This window comes from Oratosquilla oratoria, chromosome 26 (genome assembly GCF_046742065.1).
Source record: "Oratosquilla oratoria isolate Oo_2021 chromosome 26, ASM4674206v1, whole genome shotgun sequence".
Lineage (NCBI taxonomy): Eukaryota > Metazoa > Arthropoda > Malacostraca > Stomatopoda > Squillidae > Oratosquilla > Oratosquilla oratoria.
The window spans coordinates 31,507,586-31,534,163 of NC_134802.1; the positions used below are offsets into that span (position 1 = coordinate 31,507,586).

Consider the following 26,578-nt stretch of genomic DNA (forward strand, 5'->3'; position numbering starts at 1 on the left):
ACTAAAAATGCACCTGACAGTCTTGGTTACTGAAGTAAACAAGAATCTTTTTTTTATTCCTGACGATAGATTCCAGCGTCAGTTGTCGAAAGACACCAAAATGGCACCAGAAAGTAGTCCAGAAACTTGTATTCTCATCTAAACATTTATTCTGGATTCCCCCTAGTGACTTTCATGCCCCTTACACATTCAACAATAAGGAGAAGAATTAAAAGATTGACCTAATGCCCCCCCCCCCCAAACCCCCAACCCCGGGTGGAGGGAGCATCCTTGAGCTCAACTTTGGCTTCCATTCGACCATTCCGCAAATGAAACTGGATTCGTATGAGCTAATCGTGGACGAAAACAATAACAATGATAATAACAATAATAATACTAATAAAATAATTATGTTAATAGTAATATTGGTAATAATAGAATGAAATAAAACAAGTTAAAATAAAATCAGCTAGAAGGGTTTTGTCTGTCTTTTTCTCCTGCGAGTTATCTATTATTCGATTTGCATAGACGCCGATGGAGCTGAAAATATGGTGGCACTTTAATGGGTGACCCCTAAAAACCTTGGTGTTATGCCAACACCCCCCTCCCACAAACACATTGTGGTGTAAATGTACTGTATGTGACGCGGACGGGGACGGACGGTTGGCACCCCCGATGTGTGTGTATGTGTTGGGGGGGGGGGGGCTACTAAATAAAAGTCAAATTGTGGTAAACGCACTGTAATCTCTGATACTGACAACTAATACGTGTGTATACAACGAGAGCTGGCTCTCAACTGACGCCACGCCGCCAATTTTGGCGCGAACAGACATGCATCGCATTATGCGATATCCAATATAATTACAATATACACAATGATTACACATAATTACAATAAATAATAAAACAACAAACAACAAAACATATGACAATTTTACATACCACGCTAACACAGGGGGGTCATAGGGCGCGAGCGTTCGTAACGCCACTCCAGAGGGGTGAATGCCTGCGTATCAGCGTGGGTCGGCAGTACCAAGCAAGGACTGCGGGTGTGTGGAGGTGCGAGTGTAAGGGAGGGAGACCCACCAAGAAAGGGAGGGGCTAGTATTAGAAGTTAGGAGATGGGAAAATTAGCACGAGGGACTGTGTTCTGTGCGTTCCAAAAAGGAGTAAGAACTGACCCAGAGGCAACAGAAGATCCCACAAAGCAAGTGAGTACCACAAGCTATCTAGGCACCGCCGAGATGACTGCATCCAAGAGTACCGAGGAGCTATTCAAGATGAACAGTATCACCCTAAGGCCGTTTGACGACAATGGAGACGTCGCCGTGTGGCTTACGAAGGCGGAGTTGGTCGCGGAGCTAACGGGAGTAACGGACGTGGCAAGTTATATTGCTCTAAATTTGGAGAACGATGCGTTAGCCGTCTACCTGGAAATGACGACTGAAGATCGAAAGGATGCGAAAAAGGTGAAGGAAAGGTTAGAGGAGGTTTTCGGCAAGAGCCTTTTTGATGCGTTCTGTCAGCTACAGCGAATGCAGTGGGCTGATGAACAGGTCGACGTGTTCGCCAATGACATCAGAAGATTAGCAGGCCTGGCTACTCTCGAGGGCAACGGCTTGGAGACGGTAGTGAGAATGGTTTTTGTGAATGGGTTTCCGGGTCGCATTTCGGCTGGGCTGCAGGAAATTAATAATGCGACAAAGGCGAACATGGACGAACTGATAGCCCGTGCCAGGCTCCTGACTAGGGCTAAGGATGGAGGGCCGGTTGGGACCGTGGCTAGAGAATGGCCAAGGAAGAGGATGCACGCCACGGCGGGAGAAGGAACGTGGGCCATGACAACGGGCGGCGGGCCTTCCGGAGGAATCAGCAGCGAAAGAAAGGAAAACGGGTGAGCCCAGGGGTGACTACAGCTGATAGCAGGGGCTGTCACGGGTCCGTTGTTAAGAGTGTCGGCGACTAGGTCACCTCGCGAGGGACTGTACAGAGGCAGAGCTCGTCTGTTACGCATGCAATCAGCCAGGACATATGGCTCGACACTGCAATCAGGGAAACGGAAAACCGGCGGCCACTACGCAAGGGGCCGCCGAAGAAATGTAAGGACACCGTTCAGCAGTATGCCGATCGTGGATATCTGGATGAGAGGAGGATCCGCGAGGGCGCTGAATGATTCAGGCTGTCCAACCACGATCGTGAGGACCGACGTAGTTCAAGAGTTCAGACAGGGAGATGTGGCCCTGATGACAGTCGACGGGAGGGAGACAAAGCGCGAAGGCGACCAGGAAGTTGAAATGATAGTAGAGGGCATGCCGATACGACTAAGAGTGCTCGTCATCAGAACGGTTCTAGAGGGAATTGACGTGTTGGGAATGGATGGAATTGCCCAGCTTGGAGAAGTCACGTTTATCGGCCGGTGCGTGAGGATTGTAATGATACGCGACTCGGAAGGGAGGACGAGGACCCGACTGAAGCCGGGTGTGGACGTAGGAATGGCAATGGGAGCCGCGGAGGACGGTACCGCCCCGAAGGTCGACCCTGTAGAGAGGGCGGCGCCGTGCACGATTGAGGACGAGGACTTCCTAGCGGAATTTGATGGCCAGAAGTGGGAAGTAGAGTGGCATCCGAAGGAAGGCTTTCCCTTTTTGAAGAACAAAGTCGATTGCTATACACAAGACCCTCAGAGAAGGGGTGAGGGAGAACTCTGACCTTGAAGTGGAGCGCTGGATTGAGGAGGGAATCTTGAGTCCCTGGGACGAACAGGTGGAGGGCGGAATCCTGCCCTTGATGGCAGTGGTACAGCCAACCAAGAGCAAAGGTACGACCAGTGTTGGATCTCCGAGAACTGAACCATTTTGTGAGGTGTCATCCTGGCGACGATAGTGTAGACGTGTGCAGTGAGACCTTACGCAGGTGGCGCCAAATGAGGGGGGCATCCGCGGTTGTAGACTTGCGGGCGGCTTACCTGCAAATTCACGTGGCGAAGAAGCTATGGAAGTACCAGCTAGTAAAATACAAAGGTAGAACTTATTGCTTAACCAGACTGGGGTTTGGGCTCAGCTCGGCCCCAAGGATCATGACGAAAATCCTGAAGACAGTGTTGGAGAAGATTGAAACGATGAGGACGGGCACCGACTTGTACCTCGACGACACACTGGTGGATGATAGCGTGGCATCAACGCCAAGCATAGTGGAATATTTGGCTCGGTACTGAATGATAGTGAAGGAGCCGGAACCGTTGGAAGGAGAAGCAGTGTTGGGACTGCGACTGGAAAGGTACGGGACCGGAAACCTGATGCTCAGGAGAGGCAACGAGATCCCGAAAGTTACGGATGAAATGAGCAAACGAGAGTTCTTCTCCCTTTGTAGCAAATTAGTGGGCCACTACCCGATCGCCGGTTGGCTCCGTATGGCGCGCAGCTACATTAAGAGGCGGTCGGGGTCGAAGGATTGGGGGGAGAAGATTGATGAGGACACGATAACCATGATACGTGACTTCGTACAACGGACGATGCACGATAATCCGGTGAGGGGACAGTGGAACGCGCCCCAACTGAGCCGAGGCGTAGTGTGGTGCGACGCGAGAAGTATAGCAACCGGCGCCGTCTTGGAGATATGGGGCGTGGTAGTAGAAGATGGAGCGTGGCAGCGAAAAAAGGACGACTACCACCATATCAACGTATCAAGAGTTGGACGCGGTCATAAAAGGAGTCAATTTGTCACTGAAATGGGGGCTGCGTGAGGTCGAAATCAGAACTGACTCATCCACTGTAGCGGAGTGGATGAACTCAGTGCTGACGACTGAGAAGAGAGTACGCACGAAGGGGGCTGCAGAGGTCCTTGTGAAGCGCCGTCTTGGGATCCTGAGCGAGTTCATCGACGAGTTCAGCATGAAGATAAGGGTGAGCGAGATGCCGTCGGAGATGAACAAAGCGGATGCGCTAACAAGAGTGAAGAAAAGCTGACTGAACGTGAAGGAAGAACATGACGAGAAGCTTGAAGTGTGTGCTGCAGGGTCCCTTCGTGCGAAAGAGTTGCACGGAACTCATCACCTGGAGGTCGATAGGTCATTGTTCTTGGCAAGGAAGGTTGACCCGAATATATCGAGGGAAGAAGTACGGCAGGCGGTGAGCGCGTGCGCCCGATGTCAATCCATAGGCCCCGCCCCCCAGACCGCACTCGGCGGGGGAACTTAAGTGTGGGAGAAAAATGGAGGCGGCTGGCGGTTGACGTAACCCACTATTGGGGGGCCAGGTACCTGTCGATGGTCGATCGCGGGCCAGGACGGTTCGCTGTCTGGCTAGAGCTGAAGGTAGAGACTGGAGATTGCACGGGTGATGAGATTTTTTTAAAGTCCTGATGACAACGGCACAACGTTTCGGCCGGGGCTACTGAAAGGCATGTTGGACAGGTGGAACACAAAACTCATCTTCCGGGACGCTTACCGACCAAGCGGAAATGGGATAGTAGAACGACACCATCGTACGATTAAGTCCATAGCCGAGAGGGCGCGAGCACTACCGACGAAGACAGTTTTTTTGGTATAACATATCCCCCAGGTCAGGCCAAGATGACGTCTCGGTCCCGCAAAGACCCGTGTTTAAATACGATTGGCTGCATCCCCAGAAGGGCCCGGGACTGGCGGCCAATGCTGAAGAAGGCCCCACCTCCGTGCAGGTGGGGTAGGAGGTATGGGTGAGGCCAAAGGATAGGAAGTGCACGTCACAGTGGACAAGAGGGATAGTGACGGAGGTGAATTCGGGGAACAACGTCTCTGTGGAGGGAGTGCTGCGGCATATTTTGGGTGTTCGGCGCGTGGTGAGTGAAGAAGACGAGGAGGAGAATCACGGAGTGACGACGAATGATGGGACGGTGTCATGGAGACCCCACCGCGACAGGCGTCCCCCACAGTGGCTACAGGACTACGAAGTAGGTGATGGAGACGAAGAGTAGGTTGATCTCGAGATCAAGGGGAGGTGTGGTGTGAATGTAGTGTATGTGATGCGGACGGGGACGGGCGGTTGGCACCCCCGTTGTGTGTGTGTGTGTGGAGGGGGGGGGGTGTCAAAGGGCATGCGCACTGGTAACCCTAGAGGGCGGAATGCCTGCGTGTCGGAGTGGGTCGGCAGTACCAAGCAAGGACTGCGGGTGTGTGGAGGTGCGAGTGTGAGCGTAAGGGAGGGAGACCCACCAAGGAAGGGAGAGGATAACATTAGAAGTTAGGAGACGGAAATTAGCGCGAGGAACTGTGCTCTGTGCATTCCAAGGAGGAGTAAGGACAGACCCAGAAGCAACCGAAGATCCCACAAAGCAAGCGAGTACCACACACACACATTTCTTTGATCAACCTTATGAGCATGGTATCCTTCCCCTCCCAACCCACCCTCCATTCTTATATTAAAAAAAAAAAAAAAAAAAATCTTAACACTCGTTTTGAGGATGATGGATCTATTAGCAACAAATAAAAAACACAAATATTCCTGTAGGTGTAGGTCTGGTACAATCAACCATTCATAGCCTAAGAGATCTGGCATGCACAATGACAGAGCTTACTTCAGATGGATTGAGGGCGTATAGTTGTGTTGTGGGTTATAGTGATACTACTGATAGGAATGTGTTGCTTTATGCAGAGGCTTCTTGTACTATGTGGCTGAAGTAAGATGTGTCATTGTGCATGCCAGATCTCTTAGGCTATGAATGGTTGGTTGTACCAGACCTACACCTACAGGAATATTTGTGTTTTTTATTTCTTGCTAATAGATCCATCATCCTCAAAACAAGTGTTTAGTTTTTTTATTTATCTTTTATTTATTTATTTATTTTTAGAATGGAGGGTGGGTTGGGAGGGAAAAGATGCCATGCTCATAAGGTTGATCAAAGAAATGTGTGTACATGTGTGGTACTCACTTGCTTTGTGGGATCTTCGGTTGCTTCTGGGTCAGTCCTTACTCCTCTTTGGTTCACACACAGCACAGTCTCTTGGTGTACTTTAGTGGAATCATTGATGTGGGGTCAGATGTTCCTCCGACAGAGTGTAGTGCTTACTCATTTGTGACTCCAGGTCTGATTACAGTACTCTGGATTATTCTCAGTTTTGAGCTTCTCCCAAACTGATTGGAATCTAACACAGAGGACTTCCTTTTCACACTACAGATGGGGAGAAATCACTTTGGACTGCGTCAGAATATCATTCACACATAAGCACCCACTAACAGTATCATCCATACACAGTAATTTTCCTCTCATCCCTATCTCCTGCCTTCTCCCTTCCCTGCTCAACAGGCATTTCCCTCTTGCTCAACCCCCCATCCATCCATCTCATCCTTGGTTGTCTCCTCAAGTTCACTCCCTCACCTCTTTTACTAATTTTTTATCACTTCTTATGTGTCCAAACCTTCCCAATAATCTTTAACAAATCCTTTCTGCAATCTCCTTTTCCACTCCCGCTCTTCCCTTCACCACCTTCTCTCTTTCTGTCCAACCTACCATATTTCTCAGACATTTCATCTCAAACACATTAAAACTTTTCCTCAATTTCTCTTAAATTCCAAGCCTGTCCCACACAATGCTATCAGCAACAATCCCTTTGCATCCATTCCCAGTTGCTCATTTCTCAACACTTTTTAACCTTCAAAGGCATTTGCTTGCTTCTCTCAATCTACAATTTACACCTTCATTTCCTGTCACACATGACCCCAAATACCTAAAGCTATCCACTTCCTCCAGACTCTCTCCTTTTAGACTTCCAACTCACTGCCATCCTCTACCCTTGCACATCTCGTCACCTTGCTTTTAACCACATTTACCTTCAACTTTCTCCTATTGCATACCTTTCCACACTCTGTCACTAACTCCCTTAATCCCACCACTGATCCTGCCACAAGTGCAGTGTCATCAACAAGCAATAACTGGCTCAACTCCCACTTTCTCAATTTTTTTAATAATCTACAATCCCATTTACTTTACTTTTTTAGGAATGTCCCCTGTGGGGCTACAGGCGAGAAGGATGCCTGGTCCCAATCCCTGTCCCATTTTTCTCGCCTCTTACAACCCAAGTGGAAATACTTGATGTCACTATTCTTTTCCCCCCACCACAGGGTAGGCGAAACAAGGAAATGAAATTCAGAGAAATGGTACAGGACAGCAACAAGAGCCTGGGGGACGGCATAACAGAGGGACAGTAGCAGTAATGAAAGTTTCATAATTTCTCTGTGATAAGAGGGAGGGTGGAGTTGTATTTCGGGATGGAATGGGTGGGAATGGTTTTATGCCTTTTTCTTTTTGGCTACCTCCCTTGTAAGGGGAAAAAGCCTTGGTATGTGTATGTACAATCCCCTGCCCATTACCTCCTGCATCACCCCATCCATGTACACATTGAAAAGCCATGGCAACATGACACAGCCCTGGAGTAGTCCTATTTTTACCTCAAACCACCTGCCTTCTCCATTTTCCATTCTAACAGCCTCTACTACTGTTAAAAACTTTTAACTGCCCTTAACAGCTTTCCCCCAATCCCATGTATCTGGAAAACCTCCCACAGTGCCATTCTTCTTAATATACTCCTTTGAAAATAAAAAAATATTTTGTATTCAAAGATTTTATTTAGACAGCATCACATATGAACTCCTGCAATGATTTATTTACATACCTTAGCATGGAAAATTTATGCACCTAACCGCTTCAAAATTTCCACTAAAACCAAGGAGTGCGGCTGTTAAAGAATTGTCCACATATTTTCAATAATCAGACTTCTTGCATAAAAATTTGCCAAGCTCAAGGTTAGGTACGGTTACACTCTACTGAGCAGTTTCCTCAGCTACATATCCAACCTGGTCCTCTGGGGCATGTGGCCACAAAGTAGGGTTTTCCAAGGGTCGCAGGGCCTGAAAAAATCATAATTATGTTTAGAACATTTTGAATCTTCTTCGAAGTGCCAAGATAAAGAGGGAGGGAGGAGGGTGGAGGGGAGTGGAATATATAGGAAATGGAATGGGTGGGAGTGGTTTCTATGCCTTTTTCTTTTTGGCTACCCCCCATGTAGGGAGAAAAAGCCTTTGGTATATGTATGTTTAGAACAAGTTATTAATTGACAACTTTTTTCAAATTTTAACCAGCAACCCCACGGCAGTTGGCATCAGTCCCCAGAACCTCCAAAAACCTTTGGGAAGAAACTTTGTACCATTTTCAGTTTTGTATTGGTGCGAGACAATTTCTTACATGCATATTCAAAAAAGGCCAATTCCCCTGAAATGTGAAATGGCCAGACAAGACATGAACCTTTCACCTATCCCCAATCTATATACCTTAGCTCATTGTGAATGAAGCACTACCCTTGCCCACCAACCTTGACCACAATACAACAAGACATCTCCTCCATTGCAGGGTCCAAGACCTAAAATTGGTTTAACTGAGACAGTGAGAATTCCCTTTAGGCTGTACTCCCACCTCATCTACAGAGACAGGGAGAATTCCCTTCAGGCTGCACTCCCACCTTATCTATCAAGACAGGGAGAATTATCTTCAGGCTGCACTCCCACCTCATCTACCAAGACAGGGAGAATTCCCTTCAGGCTGCACTCCCATCTCATCTACCGAGACAGGGAGAATTCCCTTCAGGCTGCACTAGGTTACCCACTCACAACCATTCTTCGCTCACTCTTATCTCCTGCTCTCTCCCTTCCTTACTCAACAGACAACGGAGTGGTGGTGAATGGATGATAAATTGTTTACGTCACTGGCTTAAAGTACAGTACTACCTCTCATTAATGGACTAAAAGGGGGGTAATGGTGTCCATTGATGTGAATAATCTGTTGATTTGGAGTGGTTTTTGGGGGGCATAGTGATTACACGCACTAAACAACAGCACCAAAAACACAGTGAAAACACCACAAACACAGCTAATAAATGTCCGTTAATGAGAGGCCTTACTGTAGTAGGAAGAGAGTACTTGTCAGCTCTCTACATGTGAAAAGGTGCAAAAAATATAGTTCAAGTTTACAGCAGTTCTGAGCCCTGTCCAAAGATGGTCCAAAGATGGAATAACAGCTATTCCAAGTTACACCACCTGATTACAAAGGATTACAAAAGAGGAGCATGCCAACAGGAGACCTTTTGGTCCATAACTAGGTTGGATTCGAAAAAAATTATAATAATGATAAATACATACATACATATACCAAGGCTTTTTCCCCCTTACAAGGGAGGTAGCCAAAAAGGAAAAGGCATAAAATCAAAAGAAAAAGAAAAAGTAAAGGCATTTCAATGATAAATAGATACATTAAAATTATACATAAAAGTAAAGGCATTTCAATGATAAATAGATAAATTAAAATTATACATATAGCAAACGCTTTTTCCCCCTTACAAGGGAGGTAGCCAACAAAGGCATAGAAACCACTCCCACCCATTCCATTCCCAACATACTCCACCTACATCTATTTTGGCACCTCCTGGATGATGGGTCATCCCTGCATCCTGTCCACTGCCCTGGGTCAGAGGCAGTGTCGCAAGACACAGCACATCCACAGCAAGGCCACTTCATTAAATTGGAAACCCCCTCTCCATTCCCTCACGCAGAAAAGGAGAAGACAGGGAGAAATCACTTCAGGCTGCGTCAATTTATTTCTCATACATACTCTCTCACCCCCATCCCCCACACACTCCCCTTCATGCATCACAGCATCATCCATGCACAATTCTCCATTCATCCCTATCTTCTGTCCTCTCCCATTCTTCCTCAACACATTCCCCTCTTTCCTAATACCCCTTTTACCCCATCCATCCATCTCATCCTAGGTCGACCCCTCATGTTCACTCCTTCCACATCTGCCTTCCACACCTCTTTTACTAGTCTGTCTTCACTCATTCTTTCCATATGACCAAACCATCATAATACTCTTTCATCAACCCTATCTCCCAACTCCCTTTCCACCCATGTTCTCTTCCTCACCTCCTCATTTCTCACTCTATCTAGCCTAGTAACCCCTATCATACTTCTTAGGCACTTCATCTCAAACACATAAACTCCTCTCTTCTGTTCCATGGTTCTGCCCCATACAGTGCTGTTGGCACAACCACTCCTTCATACAATCTCCTCTTAGCATCCATTCCCAAATGTCTATTTCTCATTACACTTTTTAATCCACCATGGCATTTACTTGCTTCTCTCAATCTACGTTCTACCTCCACTTCCACTCCTCTCTTTCCCGTCACGTTCACAGCCAAGTATCTAAAACAATCCACTTCCTCCAGTCTCTCTCCCTTAATACTCACTTCCAATCTGCTGCCACTTTTTCCCCATGTACATCTCATCACCTTACTTCTACCCACATTTATCTTCAACTTCCTTCTTTCACACACTTTCCCAAACTGTCACTAATTTCCTCAATCCCTCTGATCCTGCCACAAGTGCAGTGTCATCAGCAAACAGTTGGCTTATCTCCCACTTTTCTCCATTTTCTTTATCCATCTCCAATCACTGACCTACTACCCTTGCATTTACCTCTCGCACCACCCCATCCATGTATAAAATGAACAGCCAGGGTGACAACACATCGCTGATGAAGTCCCCCCCTTTACCTCAAACCACTCTCTCCATTTCTAATCCTAACACAAGCTCTGCTGTTGTAAAAACTCTTGACTGTGTCTTAACATCTTTCCTCCTATCCCATATATCTGCAATACTTCCCACAGTGCCTTCCTGTCTACCCTGTCATAAGCCTTTCCCAAATCTATAAGAGCACCTGGTATGGATGGATGCCATGCAGAATGTCTTAAAAAAGGAGGTATAGTGATGGTGGACTGGCTGGTGAGTGGTGAGGTTATCTAATGTTTGCTGGAGATAAGTTAGAGTGCCAGAGGACTGGAGGAGTGCCTGTATAGTTCCTCTTTACAAGGGAAAGGGGGACAAGTGTGAATGTAGTAGTTTCAGAGGGATTAGCTTGTTAAGTGTAGTTGGGAAGGCTTATGGGAGGATCTTGATTGAGAGGATTAGGAGAGGAACAGAGGGAGTAATTAGTGAGGAACAGTGAGGGTTTAGGACAGGTAGAGGTTGTGTAGATCAGATCTTTGTGGTAAGACATATGTGAGAAAGCTATAGGAAAGGGGAAGGATGTTTTCTGGGCCTTTATGGATCTGGAAAAGGCTTATGACAGGGTGGACAGAAAGGCACTGTGGGAGGTTATGCGGATATACAGGATAGGAGGAAAGCTTCTCGGAGCTGTCAAGAGTTTTTATAGAGCTTGTGTCAGGATTAGAAATGGAGAGTGAGTGGTTTGAGGTAAAGGTGGGACTTCGTCAGGGATGCGTTATGTCACCCTGGCTGTTCAACTTGTACATGGATGGGGTGGTGCGAGAGGTAAATGCAAGGGTAGTGGGTCAGGGATTGGAGATGGTTAAAGAAAATGGAGAAAAGTGGGAGGTGAGCCAGCTGTTGTTTGCGGACGACACTGCGCTTGTGGCAGGATCGGAGGAGGGATTGAGGAAGCTGGTGACAGAGTTTGGGAGAGTGTGTGATAGAAGAAACCTGAAGATAAATGTGGGTAAAAGTAAGGTGATGAGATGTACAAGGGGTGAAAGTGGCAGTAATCTGGAAGTGAGCATTAAGGGAGAGCGACTGGAGGAAGTGGATAGTTTTAGATATTTGGGTGCAAATGTGGCAGGAATAGGTGGAGTGAAGGTGGAGGTAGAATGTAGATTGAGAGAAGCGAGTAAATGCCTCGGTGGTTTAAAAAGTGTAATGAGGAATAGAAATTTGGGAATGGATGCTAAGAGGAGACTGTATGAAGGAGTGATTGTGCCAACAGCACTGTATGGAGCAGAAACATGGAACATAAGAGAGGAAGAGAGAAGGAACTTGAATGTGTTTGAGATGAAGTGTCTGAGAAGTATGATGGGGGTTACTAGGCTTGATTGAGTGAGAAATGAGGAGAGGAGGAGAACAGGGGTGGAAAGGGAGCTGGGTGATAGGGTTGATGAAAGAGTATTAGGATGGTTTGGACACATGGAAAGAATGAGTGAAGAAAGACTAGTAAAAGAGGTATGGAAGGCAGATGTGGAGGGAGTGAACATAAGGGGACGTCCTAGGATGAGATGGATGGATGGGGTGAAGGGGGCTTTGGGGAAGAGGGGAATGTCTGTTGAGGAAGGACGGGAGAGGACAGAAGACAGGGGTGAATGGAGAATGGTTGTACATGGAAAATGTTGTGATGCATGAGGTGGAATGGACGGGGGAATGGGGAGTGAGGTAGTGTGTGTGAGCAAAAATTTTGACGCAGCCCGAAGGGATTTCTCCCCGTCCTCTCCTTTATATGGAGGGACAGAGAGGGGGGGTCGCCAATTTAATGAAGCGGCCTAGCTGTGGATGTGCTGTGTCTTGCGACACTGCTTCTGACCCAGGGCAGTGGACAGGGTGCAGGGATGACCCGTCATCTAGGAGGTGCTAAGATGGGAGGGAGGGTGGAGGGGTGTGGAGTGTTTTCGGGGATGGAATGGGTGGGAATGATTTTATGCCTTGTCCTTTTTGGCTACCTCCCTGGTAAGGGGGAAAAAGCCTTGGTATAGGTATGTATAAAAGCCCAAAATACATCCTTACCTTTTCCTATAGCTTTCTCACATATCTGTCTTACCACAAAGATCTGATCTACACAACCCCTACCTGTCCTAAATCCACACTGTTCCTCACCAATTACTCCCTCTGTTCCTCTCCTAATCCTCTCAATCAAGATCCTCCCATAAGCCTTTCCGACTACACTTAACAAGCTGATCCCTCTGAAACTACTACACTCACACTTGTCCCCTTTTCCCTTGTAAAGTGGAACTATACAGGCACTCCTCCAGTCCTCTGGCACTCTACCCTCTCTTAAACAAACATTAAATAACCTCACCAGCCAGTCCACCATCCCTGTACCTCCTTTTTTCAGATATTCTGCATGGCATACATCCAACCCAGGTGCCTAACCTGCTCTCATCATTGTAAAAACTGCCTTCATGTCATCTTTCCTTATTTTTCTTCCATTTTCCTCACTCATCACTCATTTTCTTAGCACTTCCCACTACAACTACCTTTCCCTCCCTACCTCCTTCACATTTAGCAACTCCCTAAAATATTCTGCCCACCTTCCTCTCACTGCCTGCTCTTCCATTATCATTTCTCCATCTGTACCTTTTACCTTTCATTCTCTAATTGATTTGCCTCCTCTTCCTCTCTTAATTTCCTTCCAAAATATTTTTATTACTTTCAAAAATTTCTGTCATACTCTTACCCCATTTCACATCTGCTCTCCTCTTTGCCTCCTTAATCTTATGCTTTACTTCTCTTCTCTTCACTTTGTACCTCTCATATGATTCCCTCATCCTAATTTGTAACCAATATATGAAAGCCTGTTTCTTCTCTTCTACACCCTTCTTTGCTTCCTCATCACACCACTCACTACCCTTCCTTCAAAAATTTCTGTCATACTCTTACCATACATACATACATATACCAAGGCTTTTTCCCCCTTCCAAGGGAGGTAGCCACAAAAGGAAAGGCATAAAAACACTCCCACCCATTTCATCCCTAAATACACTCCACACCCCTCCCACCCTTCCTCACATCTGAGCACCTCCTGGATGACGGGTCATCCCTGAACCCAGCCCACCGCCCTGGGTCAGAAGCAGTGTCGCAAGACACAGTACATCCACAGCAAGGCCGCTTCATTTAATCGGCGACCCCCCCTCTCCGTCCCCCTTTGCATATAAGGAGAGGACGGGGAGAAATCCCTTCGGGCTGCGTCAAAATTTACTCACACATACTACCCCACCCCCCACCCCCCCGCCTATTCCTCCTCATGTCGTCACAACATCATCCATATACAACCATTCTCCACTCACCTCTGTCTTCCGTCCTCTCCCTTCCTTCCTCAACAGACATTCCCCTCTTCCCCAAAGCCCCCTTCACCCCATCCATCCACCTCATCCTAGGACGTCCCCTCATGTTCACTCCCTCCACATCTGCCTTCCATACCTCTTTTACTAGTCTTTCGTCACTCACTCTTACCACTATTTCATATCTGCTCTCCTCTTTGCCTCCTTTATCTTATGCTTTACTTCTCTTTACTTTGTACCTCTCATACGATTCCCTTGTCCTAATTTGTAACCAATCTATGAAAGCCCATTTCCTTTGTACACCCTTCATTGCTTCCTCATCCCACCACTCTCTACCCTTCCTTCTATTTCCTCCCTGCATCCTTGTTCCATACCTTTGCACACCTTATGACAACCTCCTTGAACCATCCCCATTCCTCCACTCCTAGTTCTACTTTATCCTTCACTCCCTCCCACTCTTCTCTCAGCTTCTTCTTATACTCCTTTTCTTTCTCATTTAACCACCATGCCGGGCCAAAATCTCGCAGGCAGCAATAGCTGCCAGACGTACGATGTTGCGTCATAATACTCACATTATAAAAAATAAAGTCACCGCTGTATTGATCGTTCTCTCTTTCACCCGTGAATTTTGATAACCATAGAAAATATGATGAAGCCAGTTTACAGAGTATGGGGGTCATGCAGGTACAACTATAAATATAATCAAGACACTGATATGGCAGCCTCGCGTACCCACTTGCTCCTCATGACGCCTACGTAAGCGTCACCGTATGGAAGGGGTTAAGCAGTTCAGTCTAAGCACCTCCCTACCTTCTGCTCTTTTCCTCTTTCTCCACTTATCCTTCACTTTAAACTTATCTTCCACCAAAAAAAAATTTATTCCCCCACTCTCTCCCCCTAGAACATGTACATCCTTAACACTTCCTACTATACTCCTGGTTACCACTATATAGTCCATTAACGCTCCATCTATCACCCTTCCCTCCACCACCCTCTCCCATGTGTACTTATGCTCGACTTTCTTCTGAAACACTGTATTTGCTATCATCAACTCTTTTCGAGACATCGTCAACTCTCCAAGGCGATTTTTTCCTGGAACTCCACACTTACCAATCACTCTGTCTATTGGTTCATTTCCTACCCTAGCATTAAGGTCTCCCAATACAATACTACTACATTGACATTTCTCCCTAATCCCTCTATGTACTCATTTAAATATCCAAAAAGCATCCCTTTCCTCTACACTTTTCTCACTACCAGCCCCATCTGGACTTACAAAAACCCATATCTCCTTTCCCAGCTTCACCTTCATCCACATTAACCTTGAAGAAACTTCAACTCCACTACAAGCTTACTTATCTCTTCACTTACTAGTATAGCCACCCCTTCTCTCCCTCATCCTCTCATCACTCCTGAGGACCTCCCAACTACACTCCCAAACTCACACTTGCCCCTCTCACAAGTTTTCATAACAACTGACCCTGGATTAGCATTCATTCTTCATCTACCTCTTGATCTACTCTGATCTACCTTAAATGTCTACCTCTATCTACTGGCCTCTTACACCCTCCCTTTCAACTTAGTTTCACTCAATACCAACACATCCATTTTTCTTCTCACTTACTGCCTATCTCTTCCCATTTACTCTCATGTGTACCACATCCACACACATCAAATGACCCAAACCTTAGGGCACTGGTTGGAAAACTCCTAGACCTTACGCTTTTTTTTTTTTTTTTTTTAATGTCCCCTTTGGGGCTACATGTAGCAGGATTCCTAGTCCTATCCCCACCCTTTTTTTTTTTTTTGCCTTATATGACTCAAGTGGGAAGACTTGTTGACAGCATTCTTTTCCCCAACCATAGGGTTAGGCAAAAAAGGAAATGAATATTCAGAGAAATGGTACAGGAAAGTATCAAGGGATTGGGGGACAACATAATGGAGGGACAGTCACAGTATAATAAAAGTGTCAACATTTCTCTATGAACAGAGATTTCCTCTATCACAGACAAAATGATGTGTGGCTCTGGTCCATAGGATCACCCTATATAGACCGTCAAGTATCAGCTGTATGCTATTTTGCCACAATAAAATTCAACCAATACCCAAGACGGGGAAAATAAAAATTATAATATAAATAAAATAAATGAATAAATGCATACATATATATACCAAGGATTTTTCCCCCTTACTAGGGAGGTAGCCAAAAAGGAAAAGGCATAAAATCATTCCCACCCATTCCATCCCCGAAAACACTCCACACCCCTCCACCCTCCCTCCCATCTTGGCACCACCTAAATAAATGCATAGGTATAGTTAAATAATTAACAAACAGGTAAATATTAAATAACAAAGACAAATAATAGCAAACAAATAAACAATATATATGGCAGGCATTATTTGTTTGCTATCATTTGTCTATTGTTATCTACTCTCCCCTGCCCTTTTATTTTCTCTCTTTTTTAAATGGGCAGCCCTGTTGTCCATCTTACAGCCAATGTTGTAAATGAGATTAAGTATGAGAAATATGATGGGTATTACAAGAATGGATAGCGTAAGAAATGTGGGGATAGGACAAAGAAAAGAGGCAAGAAGAAAGTATTGGACTGGTTACAGCGTGATGAGGTGGTTTGGGCACATGAAAAGAATGACTATGGAAAGCCTAGAAATGAGAGTGGAAAATGGAAGTGAATGTAGTGACCTTGAGATGAAGACCAAGAATAAGATGGATAGATGGGTGAAGTGGACTTTGGATGCATGTGTATGTATGCTGAGTGGATGAGAAAAATCACCATACAGTGACATGATGGGGACTAGAGCTCTGTACAAATTTCACAAATTTTCTTTGCTGCTTCTAGATTCTGTAGTAATACTAATGTCACCTATCCATGGACATCACAAAGTGAAAATGACTACTGTGATCCAAAGATTCTTTTTGTACATCTAATTTTTTCACATTACTGAGAAAATTGGATACATTCCCCAACACACACCTAAAATAATAATTATAATAATAATATTAAAATTAATTCACTCACCTGTTCTGGACTGAATTCAGCCCATTCCTCCATGGTCATCTGGTTGTATGGAATCATGGCAGCATAACGGGCCAACTCGTTTTCATACCCAGCAATTCTTGCCTCGCTTGCCTTGACAAAGTTGGAAATCTCTCCAACCTAAGGATACGAGACATACTGAGCCAACAAGAGATTCATATGACACCAAAGTTATTACAAACACCTGAAAACTTTCCTTTTACGTTAACTGACAAGTCCCTTAGAACGTACCGTTTCTTTTGCTACAGCATCAACGCTTGCTGATACTGTATCCTCGGGGTAAGGGATCTGCAGAGCCTCGTACTGCTTCTGGAAAGCCTCAACCATTCCAGGGACAGAAATACGAGATTGGTACATTGCCCAGTCAATAGCAGGAGTACTCTCTGGCAGAGAAAGCACCCTGAAAATTAAATCCAATAATGTTATGATCTATCATTCCAAATGTACTGCAAAGCTTTTATGATTTACCTTCACATGCTCATGTCCCCTACTTACAGCTGGAAAATATGACCCCACTTCAATAACTCCTCTGATTTATGTCATACATTTAGAAATCATACAAGGTTTAAATTAAAAACTAACAATGCTACTACAGAGACAAATGGAGACTTTCAAAAACAAGGAGGTGAAAGCCCAGACAGGAGACACAGACATGTTCAAAGCAAGGCTTGACAAATGGAGGAAAGGGGGCAGGTCACCATGAGCATTGCTCCAACCCTGTACACTACAACTGGGAAAATGCAACTAGTTAAATACAGACACATTCACTCATTCTCTCTCTCTTAACCTCTTTGATACAAGTCAAATTCTTACAGGCAGAATCAGCTTCCTGATGAACAATGGTGCACCACAATACAGTTAGTCCTTGTTATACGGTACATATGCTTTCCTGAAAACTTTACCGCAAATTGAAATTACCGTATACCGAATGTGGGAAGAGACTGATTGTTGTGGTGGCCACATGGCATGGTGGCACTACAGTACAGTGTACACAAAACACGAGTGGATACGTATCTGTGAATTTTTCTTACCGTAAATAGAATCGAGGGTAGTAATTACCAAATACTGTGTGAATTTACCAGATAAAGAATTACCATATAAGGAGGACTTACTGTACTCTCATTGTAAAATATAAAGTTACTGCTGCATTACTCACTCTTTCACTCTGAATATAAATAACCACAATATGATTAGGCCAGTTCACAGAAAATGGAAGTCACTTAGCTACAACTACAAAATAAATATAATCAAGATGCCAACGCCATTATCCTCACATACTCACTCATGCCTCATGACACCCATGTGGGCATCATTGTATGGAAGGAATTAACACAGAAGCATTGTACAAAACCAAAATATTGTTTACCAAAGCACTTTATGCTGGGTATGTTTCTGGATGGGTGGGAGTGGATGCATGCCTCTGACTTGGCTATCTTCCTTATGACAGGGAAGAAGCCATTGGTATATAGACAGATATAGATGTTTCACAGAGGTCATATTCCTATTATGAATGCTTCAGCTAAATGTTACCAAGCCATTCTTTACTTTAGTTTCATATTTGAAGAAGCCCTTGGTATATAGACAGATATTGATGTTTCAGAGAGGTTCATATTCCTATTATGAATGCTTCAGCTAAATGTTACCAAGTTATTCTTTAGTTTCATACTCAAAAAGGTGTGCCAAGTTCCCTAAAGTCAATGGGTGCATTTAGGCCATTGAGTCTCAGCAGTTCTTTGTATTTACCAGAAGAAAAGGTCATAAGATCCTTCCTACCACTGGAGAACCAAAGACACATATGACACCTGGAGAACACCCTTGAATTCAGGATCTGTCAACTGTGAGGTCAAAAAAAGTTGTATCATTGTTAGGGCTATGTTAGCAAATGTTTTTCATATTAAGGAAAAAGGGGTGATGGATCACCCCGCCCTCCCCCATCATACAATTATTTCTGCATAACATATTCAGTTCACAATGTCAACATCAACTATGTACACCAAGTACTGATCAGGTCAACATAGGTCAAGATTCACATGCAAATGTCTATCTGTTGTGGGAGTGAGCAAGTGATGTGCACATTGTGTGAAGTACAACCCTAAAAAAGGTAAACCTTTCACCTTCCTCTTCACTTATTTTGGTTCCTTTCTTTTTTCACTGCTCTATCCTTTTTTTCTCCGAGTCACTGCACAGGGAGGCAAGACCACTTAGACACCAGGTTACCAAGACCAAGTTCCTGGCATCAACCGAGAAAATTTGCCTAGTTATAATAAACTGCAGAAAGGTCTCTATTGTTCTCAAGCCAGGCAACTTCATTCAGTGTAACCATCTTATTAAACCCACTTCAGAGAAATAATTAACCGTCCATAATAAAATTGGGGAATTTGTAAAGTTTCATCTTGCCCACTTGCACAGTAATTTCTATAGTTTTTTCCATCTATATTACAACAAATTTTCTTAAGATTTCTTATGGAAATTAATATTAAGAGATGGTGAAAAATAATTTCCACAACCTTCCCACTACATGGCACCAAAACACCATTTTTGTAGAGAATTACCCACTATTTTTATAAGAAACACATTTTTCTTCCTATTCTAACCTAACCTAAAAATGTGTACAGGGACACGCATACATTTTGCACACTGGAGCGCCATGACATCGCTTCCGTGGCAGGTAGCAGGAATCATTTTTCCACCATCCCTCAACATTAATTTGTGGGGGGAAAAGTTACTAAGAAAAGTTGTTAAAGTTGTCATATGGATGCAAAAGAAAAAATATTCATAATGATATACAAGCAGGCAAGATGAAATGGCAGGTAACAGGAAGGTTTGAGGAATAATTTATTTACCATCCCTTAATATCAATTTGCAGAAAAAACATTACTAAGAACAGTTGTTGGAGTTGTCATAGTATTGATGAATAAAATATAAAAACTGCTTTGTGACAGGGCGAGATGAATGGCAGGTAATGGGAAGGTTGCAAGAATTATTTTTTTCACCATCCTTTAATATCAATTCCTGCAAGAAACATTACTAAGTTGTTGGAAATTGTCATTATATGGATGCAATATATATAAATTACTGTGCAAGCAGGTGAAATGAGATTTCACAAATACCAAATCAGGAAGCCATCACCACGAAATACTTTAAATAATGACTATTACAGTATCACACAAACATTTTTCATGTATTCCTATTTTGCATTTGAAAGACCAATTTTTTCTATGGAAATTTTCATTAGGTTAAATTTGGTTAGGTTAGGAGCTATAAAACAATATAAATTTAATGTCAAATGTCTGCATTTGCACAATTCAGGACTTAGTGAAATAACTAATGAGTAAGGAATAGTCTGGAAAGTAGTAAAATTTATTTCAGCAGTTTAAAAAGATATAAAACAATGGTCCTGTTCAAGTAACATGCAAACTTTTTTTTAAAGATCCATTTTCTTAAAATGGTTAGGTTTGGTTAGTTACTATTAGAAAACAGTTTCGTGTTAAATATCCATGCCTGGTGTTTCTCGAATTACCATAAAACAATTGTATATTAAAATATTTTGATAATGTAACACTGTCAACATAATATAATTAATGCATAATAGTTAATTTACTTAATACACTATGATTATCTGGATTGTTGATAAATTCAGTAATTTTAAATTTAGTACAGAACCTTAACATACTACATAGGAACCAAACAATTTCCCATACATCAGGGTTATTTTAGTCTGTTTGGAAGCAGTATTCAATCAAAATCTGCTCACAAATTCCATCATTGCTCACATCCTGAGAAGCCAAGTTCATCAAATTTATCTTACCCACCCACCCTCCGACCCCTATTACAAGCTCGGGAGAAGACTCAATTACATAATTAGTTTTATCCTATCTATTGCGGTGTAATTTCCCATTTGCATAATATATGTACTACATACTATTATCCATTTTAACAACAATCCCTACATAGCTGCGGTTAGAGCAGGTATATGACTAAACGTAGGCTGTACAATTATCGTTCAACATTGGAAGAAACATCAGCTGATGACCGGCGCAACTTACTTTCTTAAATATCCGTCAGACTTCCCTTTGAAAGCATTGAAAGAGACTTTCTGTGCTTCAGGAACACGTGCAGCAAACGCTGCCCAATCTACTGCAGTCGCTGCAACTCGTCGTCCTGCCATATTTCAATTTCCTTTCTGTAATCTAGACCTCTCTGTCCTCTCTCAGCTGAGCAGACGATGAAGGTGATCGTAACACAGCAACACTAGTTCCAACAGATTATAGATAGATGGTGCTGTGATCGTCAAAAAAGAGAGAAAAATAATGCGCACATTATGGACACCAAAAGATAAAAATTGTTTGAAATTTATATCAATACTTTTTATTTTTTATTTTTTCATTGTTATCCTGTTACAATTTTGCTTCATAATTTATGTCCATTCTTCGCAGAAAGAAAACCTCCACTCGTGATTTAAAGACGCTTTTTACTACTGCTGTCTCTTTGAACCTAGCCATGATCACTTCTAATGCTCCACCACTTCCATTTCTAATCCACTGTGGCTGGGCGATGAAGAAAATAGAAGGGCATTTGTGGATATATATGGCCCTGTTGGCGAGAAAAATGGGGAAGAAAGAGTAACGTTTTGGAGGGAATGCGAATGTAGTGGTGTTGGGCGATCTTGATAGATGGGACGGTGGATGGACACTGGAATAGTGGTGAGGTATGGTGTGGCTGAAAACAACGATAGCAGAGAGGTGATGTTCGGGATGTGTATTGAAAAGGAAATTGCGATAGGGGACAGTGCTACAATAAGCAGATTAAAAATTAATTAAACATAAGTATGCATGGGCCTAAGTTGTTGTTGGGAAGGTAGTCTTAGCATTGCTGTACCATTTCGATCAACGTGGCTCTCATCTCAGAAACTAAGAACCAGCAATCCTTATCATTCTGGACATTGCCAAGTTTAGAAGAGAACTGTTAATGTTCCGTGTTCCAAAAACATACTTATAACCTGCTTTTTATTTGCCAGCAACTGCATTCAAGTCGCCCAAAACAACAAACGAGTTTCGTGGCGAGCACTGGTCAACTATAAAGTCAAGTTTGGCATAGGCCATATCCATACGCCCATGATGTGTTCTAGTCTCGCTAACATTTTACGCTCGCCAACTGGAGTAACCTTTATAAAGTCGTGTTGTAGGCGACTAGATATGTTTACGACAACTTCCATAAAGTGGACCCGATCAGAGGTAGATGTAACCCTCACTACTGATCTCACTACCAGGCGCGGATACAAGGGGGGGGGGGCAGGCCCCCCACAACGCCCCGAGTATGGTACACTCATCTCGAATTTGATTCTCCTTGGATAAACACTTTTTAGTGCGAATTTATGATTTGAATTATATTTGTGAATTACATATGATTTTACATACAATTACGAGCAAAACAGATTTAGGTTTCTGGACCAATCTCCAAACAAACAACATTATTCTTGGGGTTAAAATCAGGGCTGCGGAGTCGGATGGTATAAGATCCGACTCCGACTCCGACTCCGACTCCTTTGATTCCTCCGACTCCGACTCCCGACTCCTTAACTCCTTGACCCCTATGTGGAAATCTATTCTGCAGATCCATTTACCAGCCTCCCACACCTATTCAGCAAGCATTTTATAAATATTTTTCATGTATATTATTTTTTACGTGAAACATTCACTTGTATGATAAATATACTCACATATACACTCAACCAGCTTTATATATGTATATGCACACAAGCACGTATATTCATATAAACATATATATATATATATATGTATATATATATATATATTGATGCAAATTCCTGGACAGTGGAAGAAGGTGGTAGATGAGGTGGTGTGGGTAACACGTACCTTAAGTGATTGATGAAGGGAGGGGGAAGATAGCTGCAGTTGGGGAACCGAAGTCCAGGCGATTTGTATCACATCTCGGGACCACTCGCCTTCCCTCCAAGGCAAGCGTGAGTGTAAATCAAAGAGGGGGGAGGGGTATGATGGGACAACTCATTAAGTGAACCGTCCTAGGCTAATGAAACCCAGAACTCCTATTGTGAGTTTTAATCATACATACATATACCAAGGCTTTTTCCCCCTTCCAAGGGAGGTAGCCAAAAAGGGAAAGGCATAAAAAACACTCCCACCCATTTCATCCCTAAATACACTCCACACCCCTCCCACCCTTCCTCTCATCTGAGCACCTCCTGGATGACGGGTCATCCCTGCACCCTGCCCACCGCCCTGGGTCAGAAGCAGTGTCGCAAGACACAGTACATCCACAGCAAGGCCGCTTCATTTAATTGGCGACCCCCCCTCTCCGTCCCCCTTTGCATATAAGGCGAGGACGGGGAGAAATCCCTTCGGGCCGCGTCAAAATTTACTCACACATACTACCCCACCCCCCACCCCCCCGCCCATTCCTCCTCATGCAGTCACAACATCATCCATATACAACCATTCTCCACTCACCTCTGTCTTCCGTCCTCTCCCTTCCTTCCTCTTCCCCATTAAATAAGGGTTTTAACAGTTGGATTCACACATACATCCTATCTATCCTATCTCCCTGCGCGCCTATCTAGGGGTCCTATCTATTAAATACTCTTTGTTACTTGCTATTATCCTTAGAGGGTCTCTGCTGGGTGAGGGGATGACTTCCATGGGGTACTGTTCCTCGTTCTGGCAGGATGCTTTTGCTATTGAAGTATATCGTTGTTGTCGATCACGGCGGGAACCCAGGTCATCCTTTGTGATTAGCCTCGTGGAGGGGGAGCAGGATTGAACACGCAGGGGGCTTCTCGTGTACGCTATCCAGTTCCTTTCAGGTCAGTGTCCCGAGGAAAGGGGGTACAGATACGTACGTGACCCCTTGATACACAAATGTTTGGTTCACTGAAGGCTGGATGCCTCTAGTCACTATGATAGTCGGGATGATACACACAGCACTCCACCTGATAAGTTCGGAGGGGGATTTGACCCGCTAATACTCCTTTAAAGTCCACAGTGCGTAAGCGCTCACTTAAGGATGTAAATCCTTAATAACCACATGAGGGAGGATAGGGCGTGATTGGGCTCTCCAGGACGTGAGCGGCCCGAACCTCCCTGATTGACTTTAATGAGTAGTCTGACCTCTGTCTCGCGGCATGTCAGGTCGTGATGCTCGCTAGCCGGCTTCCGACGTTGCCAATAGTTCTATGTCTCCGTCCCTAGTTGCGAAGGGTACTACGAATAATGTTCATGCGGGAGGGTGACACAGTTCCAAGTGTTCTTTGAGGTAGACACTGTTCACGAGCGGGTTAGACACAATCCTAATTATTCTAATTGCCTAGCTTAAAACAAATATGTGGCAGAGCGCAGGGGAGGAGGGGGGGGTGTTTGGCGCGAAAACCGTTGAGCTTGGCTCTGAGAACACAAATCAAAAGGGGGGGGGGGTGTTTCTAGATAATTAGAAGTCTCTCCCTTCGTTAAGGCACTGAAATTGATTGTCAAAAATGACATGACAGATGAAGAGGATAACGAGGAGGAGAAAGGACAGGATGTAGCTACTAGAAGTCTTAAGGACTCTGGTAATTCCCCCGAGTATAGGGAATGAAGGGCTGAAACGGTGAGGGATCAGACGAGAAAATGGGAAGGCGAGACAGCGAGCCGGGTGTCACAATTTCAAAAATTGTGACACAGGTTATGGACCAAAAGGGGGCGGGGGCGGTCTCCCCTATGGCCTGAAGCTGGGAGAAGAAGGCTGGTCATTCATCAAGAGTAGAGAACCAGTTTCTGGCTTGCTTTTGACCTCCTCGTTTCGGTTGAGGGCTTCGAGTGCCGGAGTCTCAGTGGTGACAGTTTCTTCAACATGGATGCTGTTGATTGCAATGGTTTCAATAGGGGGGTGGAGGGTGTGGTCCTGACTCCAGGGGGGCAGTTTGCCCCATACTACAGAACCTGCAGGGGTGACGAAAAGTTCGACATCCATGAAACGCGTGGCGCGTTTAAAGACTAATGACATGTGGTCACTGCCTAATATAATGGTGACATTGGAAGCTTGGTCCGAAGGTGCTTCATTTGCGATAGGGATGCCTTGCGACTTGAGAACCTGCACTGTACGTTGGTAACCGGGCATAGAGACGTCTTTACTCACTGAAGGGTGCACGACCGCCTCGATGAGATGTTTCTCAGTGCCCAAGTGCAGGTTGAATTCAACGATGTCGAATCTCTGAGGTAGTTCAGTCTTGTTGAAGGAATCAAGGCGGCAAAGCACGGTTCCCTTTGGTTTGAGGTCAAGTTGGTCCACGACGGAAGGGTGAACAAACGTCCGTTGAGCTCCGCAGTCAGCGAGTACTTGTGAGATACATTTCTTGCGATCTTTAGTGAGGTGTCCGGTGAAAATAGGCAGAGCGACAGTGCTCGGTACTGCTCGTGGGATGAGGGCTGGGTCGGCGTTCTCAGTTGCGTTGTCAGGAGTTGTCGTAGGTTGTGACTCGTCTTCTGTGGGGACCGAAACAGTGGTTCCAGGATCAAATGGTGTTATGTGAGGACCTCGAGCGTCATTATCAATTTGTGTAGTCCCAACGATGATCGGGACTGCTTCCGGTTCTGGAGGTGAAGTGTCATCTGGTGCCGTGGAAGTGCGGACTGAAGTTCGTAAGATGGGAGCCGAGTGTAATGAAGAGGGGGTGGAGGTGGCTTCCGGGGCGTGGCCTACTGGGGGCGTGGCACAGGAGCTGTCGTGGTGAGAGCTGACAGACGTGGATGATGTAGAAGCAGAGGTGCTCTGAGAGCTTGGGGCGTCAGTGGCAACTTGTATATTATCAATGAGGACTGGTACTGGTTCCGGGTCCTGAGATAAAGTGGCATCTGGTGCCGTGTAAGTGCGGATTGCAGCTTGCAGGACGGGAGCCGAGCGCGATGAAGAGGGGGTGCAGGCGACTTCCGGGGCGTGGCCTACTTGGCGCGTGGCACAGGAGCTGTCGTGGTGAGAGCTGACAGACGTGGATGAAGTAGAAGCATAGTTGGCATCTTGTGTAATTTCTATGAGGACTGGTACTGGTTCCGGGTCCTGATATAAAGTGGCATCCGGTGCCGTGGAAGTGCGGACTGCAGTTCGCAAGATGGGAGCCGCGTGCATTGAAGAGGGAGTGCATGTGGCTTCCGGGGCGTTGCCTACATGGGGCGTGGCACAGGGGCTGTCATGGTGGGAGCTGACAGACGTCGAGGAATTAGAACCAGATGTACTCTGAGAACTTGGAGCGTCTGTGGCGACTTGCGTATTCTCATTGACGAGGGCTGGTACTGGTTCCGGGTCCTGATGCAAGGTGATATCAGGTACAGCGGAAGTTTGAACCGACGTCGTGATGGGGACTGTGGACGTCAGAGGGTGCTCAAGCACTGCTTAAGTGGGTGCTGAAGAGGGTTCCAAGACGGTTGGAGTTACAAGGATGGGAGCCATGTATATTGAAGAAGGCGCACTGGTGGATGCAGGGGCGTGGGTTACCTCTGGTGGTGCTCTGAGGGCGTCGTGGGAGCTGGTAGAGGTTGATGGTGTAGGGGTTGAGGTGCCATCTTGGATTGCTCTCGTGCCAAGTGGCGCTGGTTGCAACGGAGGATGGTAGGGGGACTGGTGATGAGGGGGGTAGGCCCCCGGATACTGATAGAAGGGGGGGGTAATA

The 26,578-nt window shown here is 45.0% G+C and overlaps 1 protein-coding gene across 1 annotated transcript; it reads right to left on the bottom strand.

The window, feature by feature from the left end:
* Nucleotides 1-7,560: 7,560 nt before the first annotated feature.
* On the bottom strand, nucleotides 7,561-21,202 carry ATPsynD (ATP synthase, subunit D). The gene is made up of 4 exons (XM_076209466.1): nucleotides 20,949-21,202; nucleotides 17,134-17,302; nucleotides 16,885-17,022; nucleotides 7,561-7,862 (listed from the first exon to the last, which is right to left on the bottom strand). Exons 1-4 carry the CDS (start codon nucleotides 21,068-21,070, stop codon nucleotides 7,776-7,778), a joined length of 516 nt encoding a protein of 171 aa, XP_076065581.1. The 5' UTR covers nucleotides 21,071-21,202; the 3' UTR covers nucleotides 7,561-7,775.
* Nucleotides 21,203-26,578: the final 5,376 nt, after the last annotated feature.

Excerpts from the sequence above, each read along its gene's own strand:
- ATPsynD (XM_076209466.1), bottom strand. The coding sequence starts at position 21,070 with ATGGCAGGACGACGAGTTGCAGCGACTGCAGTAGATTGGGCAGCGTTT. Across the intron at positions 17,303-20,948 it reads TCTGACGGATATTTAAGAAA|GGTGCTTTCTCTGCCAGAGA; the intron begins GTAAGTTGCGCC and ends TTTAATTTTCAG. Across the intron at positions 7,863-16,884 it reads CTGAATTCAGTCCAGAACAG|GCCCTGCGACCCTTGGAAAA; the intron begins GTGAGTGAATTA and ends TGATTTTTTCAG.